Source organism: Heloderma suspectum, chromosome 6, assembly GCF_057233095.1.
Source record: "Heloderma suspectum isolate Gila_16-S chromosome 6, 16-S_ref, whole genome shotgun sequence".
Classification (NCBI taxonomy): domain Eukaryota; kingdom Metazoa; phylum Chordata; class Lepidosauria; order Squamata; family Helodermatidae; genus Heloderma; species Heloderma suspectum.
Genome location: NC_139463.1, coordinates 113,619,751 through 113,623,531, shown reverse-complemented (window position 1 = coordinate 113,623,531; position 3,781 = coordinate 113,619,751). Strand labels below are relative to the sequence as shown.

Genomic DNA, 3,781 nt, shown 5'->3' with positions numbered 1-3,781 from the left:
ACAACAACAACAACAACACAGCAAGAGTGTGGTCCACCAGGTGAGTGGTGGTAGGGTGTGTTCAGGGAGAAATTAGCTCCCAGACCACCAAAGGTTGCCCACCATAGGCTAAAACGGCGAATCAAAAAGGGACACAAATAGCGCCCACTACACTATTTGTGTTCCCCTTTATTTTCGCAATAATAGTCTACGTAAATATTTAAGTAGACTAAGACGGCGAAAAATAAGGAACGCAAATGGCGGTGGCCGTAGCCGCCGCCATTTCATACACCGTTTTTTGGTTTTTTTACCAGGATGTGATAGGCTACGTAAGTCTTTACATAGCCTATCACATCTCTGTAAAAAAAACCAACAACACGCCAGACTACAACTAGTAAAATGTTTTCAAATTGCCATTGTAGATAAGCTTTATTTGACTCATGCTAGTCCCAGGACCCACCATAGCCTTGATCTGGACCTGCTCAGTCTCCTGAAAACACCCAGTCTATTCTCCACACAAACACCAGCCGACAATACTCCTTAGTTAGAAAGGGGAGAGAATGGCATTCTGGTTCCAAATATCTCCTAGCTATTGAGCGTAATCAGCCAACTATTTAGTTCCATAGCAACTTATTTCCTCTAATTCACTGCGAGTGCAAGTGCTCGGTTCCCTTTAAATTGCCACCGGAGGTGAATCGCTTTACTATGACCAATAGTCTGTGCAGCGACCACCCAGAGGGGAAAAAATCAATACAGTTATAGAACGCTTCAGCAGGAGAGTGGTGGTCTTACTTGGATTTCTTTATCAGTTGCTCCCTTGTGTTCAGATTGGGTCTCAGAACAATGATATAGCACTTTGGGAAGAATATAAAGCCCAGTAACCCAGCACTCGAAGCCAAGATGGAGAAGACCTCCACAGCTACCATGTATTTTCCTCTGGTGCTCAAGTAGGTTGGAATGAAGGACAACCAAACACTACAGAAAACCAACATGCTGAAGGTGATAAACTTGGCTTCATTGAAACTGTCGGGCAATTTCCTGGCTAGGAAAGCCACAATGAAGCTGCCAACAGACAAGCAGCCCATAAAGCCCAGGACAGAATAAAACATGGCGACTGACCCTTCATTGCATTCTAATATGACTTCTTCAGCCATTGAGTGCATGTCGAGACCCGGGAATGGGGGAGAGGTTGTCAGCCACACAGTACAAATGGCAGCTTGAATACAGGAACAAGAAAGAACAATGGAGATGGCCAGTCTTTTCCCCACCCATTTCCTCATGCTGGACCCAGGCTTGGTGGCCAGGAAAGCTAGAACTACAATGATGGTCTTGGCCAACACAGAAGAAACTGCCCATGAGAAGATGATCCCAAAAGCAGTTTGGCGAAGGAGACAGGTCATCTTTTGAGGCTGGCCAATGAACAGCAAAGCACACAGGAAGGAGAGCAGGAGGGAGGCAAGGAGGGTGTAGGTGAGGTTCCGGTTGTTGGCTTTAACAATTGGAGTGTCCTGGTGCTTAATGAAGATCCCAAGCACTAAAGCTGTGGCACAAAAAAACAACAGAGCAGAAATGGTCAAACTGGTTCCAAGAGATTCCTCAAATGACAAGAAGGTTAGATATTTTGGAACACAGAAATCCTGGTCATTGTTTGGATAATGATCTCCTGGACACTGAAAGCAGTCATCCATGTCTGGGGAAAAAGAACACATTGATACATGAAAGCCTTATGCAAAGTGCATTGCAGCAATTAAAACACTATTTCATACCCCTGAATGAAAGGTGCTAGGTCAAAGCATGAAATTCCTGTTTGAAACCTTCTCATGCCATTCTGTCTGCAAGAAATGTTCATGGATGGTGAAGGAGAAACCCAATTAAACAAAGCAGTCTCACCCAACACTTCTGTTGCCAATCTCCTTGGAATCACGATCTGGGAATTATCTATATCACTGATTCCATGTTTCAATATGCTGATTTTTTTATTGCAGTCAAGTGAGGTTCTATATGCAATGTCATAAACAAATAGGTCATCACATCAGATTGTATATAATGGTCCGTAGCAACAGCCTACTAACAGCCTACTTACCATCACAGTAAGCAATTAGAAATTGTAATGTCTGGACATACTGTCATTCCCCAGCGTTCAGGCTGGGGTATTTCTTTTTCCTTCACCTTTGTAAGGAAGATAGAGGTGGGAGAGTTGGGGTCCCCACATGATGGGTGCAAGTCAATGGGGAGTGACATAACCAGCCACTTATAAGGCAGTCACATGTCACACCTCAACCAATACCGCTTTTTGCTGGTGTGGCAACCATTCTGTTTTCCATATGCTTCAGTAAGGGGTTAGCCAGTTTGGGGGCTAAATAGGAAAGTTTCGGCAACCTCTGATTCTCTTTTCCTGCTACTCCTTACTGCCTCAGGGACATTTATCACTGATGTGGTGATCTGGCTTTCACATTGGTCATAACTGGCAGGTAGTGTGGACCCATTGCAGCTGAGACTGCTCCTTGACTGTCTCAAGTCATACTTATCATTGATAGTGACAGGGATTACGCCAGGGGGTAGCATCATTCAGATCAAAGAAGGTTTAGTGGGATGGATGGGTAACTCCCATGGGACAGATTATATTTAGAACTTGGAGATTCCCCATCCCTGTCATAGAGCCAGGGTAAGATTTCCTAGTGGGTGGCTGTTGATGTCTGTCCAGAAACCTTAATTAAGGAATAGGTGCACGCACTTTTCTCTGGTCTATCCTTTTTGCAGATCCTAAATTACCATTGTTTCTAATGTTTTGGTCCTTGAACCTTAGTTCACTGACTTGGGACTTCCTTTGGGTAGTGGGGAGAGGCAATGGCGGATACAAACTGGATTACAACTAATATTGATGATAAACTGTATAATGTGACAACTCTTACCATTTTTGTTTGAAATCTTCCCTTCTGGACATGGATGGCAATCATAGCAGCAAAACTGCTTCCCTTCCTTCTTTCTTTTAAAATAGCCAGGATGGCAATTGTCATTGCACATAGAAAGTGGCTGTGCCTGTGAAGCAATAAAAGAGAAGGCTGTCTTAACATCCAGAAAATATGTTTGGGGAGTTTATATATCACTGGTAGAATTATCATTAGGAGCTTTACTACATGAGGCTGTTAATTGGCTGTATCTACTTTTGGTTTCATTGCAGAATTGAGATCTGAGCACTACACAAAGAGTGTTTCCTATCCTGCTTTTCTTCTACATAACATCTAGATGGCACTTTGGTATAGTGGAATAGTGCACATAGACAAATGAAAAAAAAAGTTTTCTTTCACATCTACAATTAAAGATTTCATTTTCTTAGCTCTAACAAACTCCTCAAAAGTGCTCCTTAGACACAGAAGTAATACTGAAGGGTCATGATATTGTCTTAAGAATCGCTCAACAACCATGAGTAGGGGATGATGTTGTTCAGTCGTTCAGTCGTGTCTGACTCTTCGTGACCCCATGGGCCATAGCACACCAGGTCTTCCTGTCCTCTGCTCTCTCCTGGAGTGTGCTCAAGTTCATATTCACTCCATCAGTGATGCTATCTAGCCATCTCATCCTCTGCCGTCCCCTTCTCCTTTTGCCTTCAGTCTTTCCCAGCATCAGGGTCTTTTCCAGAGAGGTTTCTCTTCACATTAGGTGGCCAAAATATTGGAGGTTCAGCTTCAGTATCTGTCCTTCCAATGAGCAGTCAGGGTTGATTTCCTTTAGGATGGACTGATTTGACCTCCTTGCAGTCCAGGGGACTCGTAAGAGTCTTCTCCAGCACCACAGTTCGAAA

The 3,781-nt window shown here is 43.6% G+C and overlaps 1 protein-coding gene across 1 annotated transcript; it reads right to left on the bottom strand.

Moving 5' to 3' along the window:
* Positions 1-767: 767 nt before the first annotated feature.
* On the bottom strand, positions 768-3,000 carry LOC146342593 (vomeronasal type-2 receptor 26-like). Its single transcript, XM_084807916.1, has 2 exons — positions 2,892-3,000; positions 768-1,669 (listed from the first exon to the last, which is right to left on the bottom strand). The coding sequence occupies exon 2, from the start codon at positions 1,665-1,667 to the stop codon at positions 768-770; it is 900 nt and encodes a 299-aa protein (XP_084664042.1). The 5' UTR covers positions 1,668-1,669; positions 2,892-3,000.
* Between the last annotated feature and the right edge of the window lie 781 nt (positions 3,001-3,781).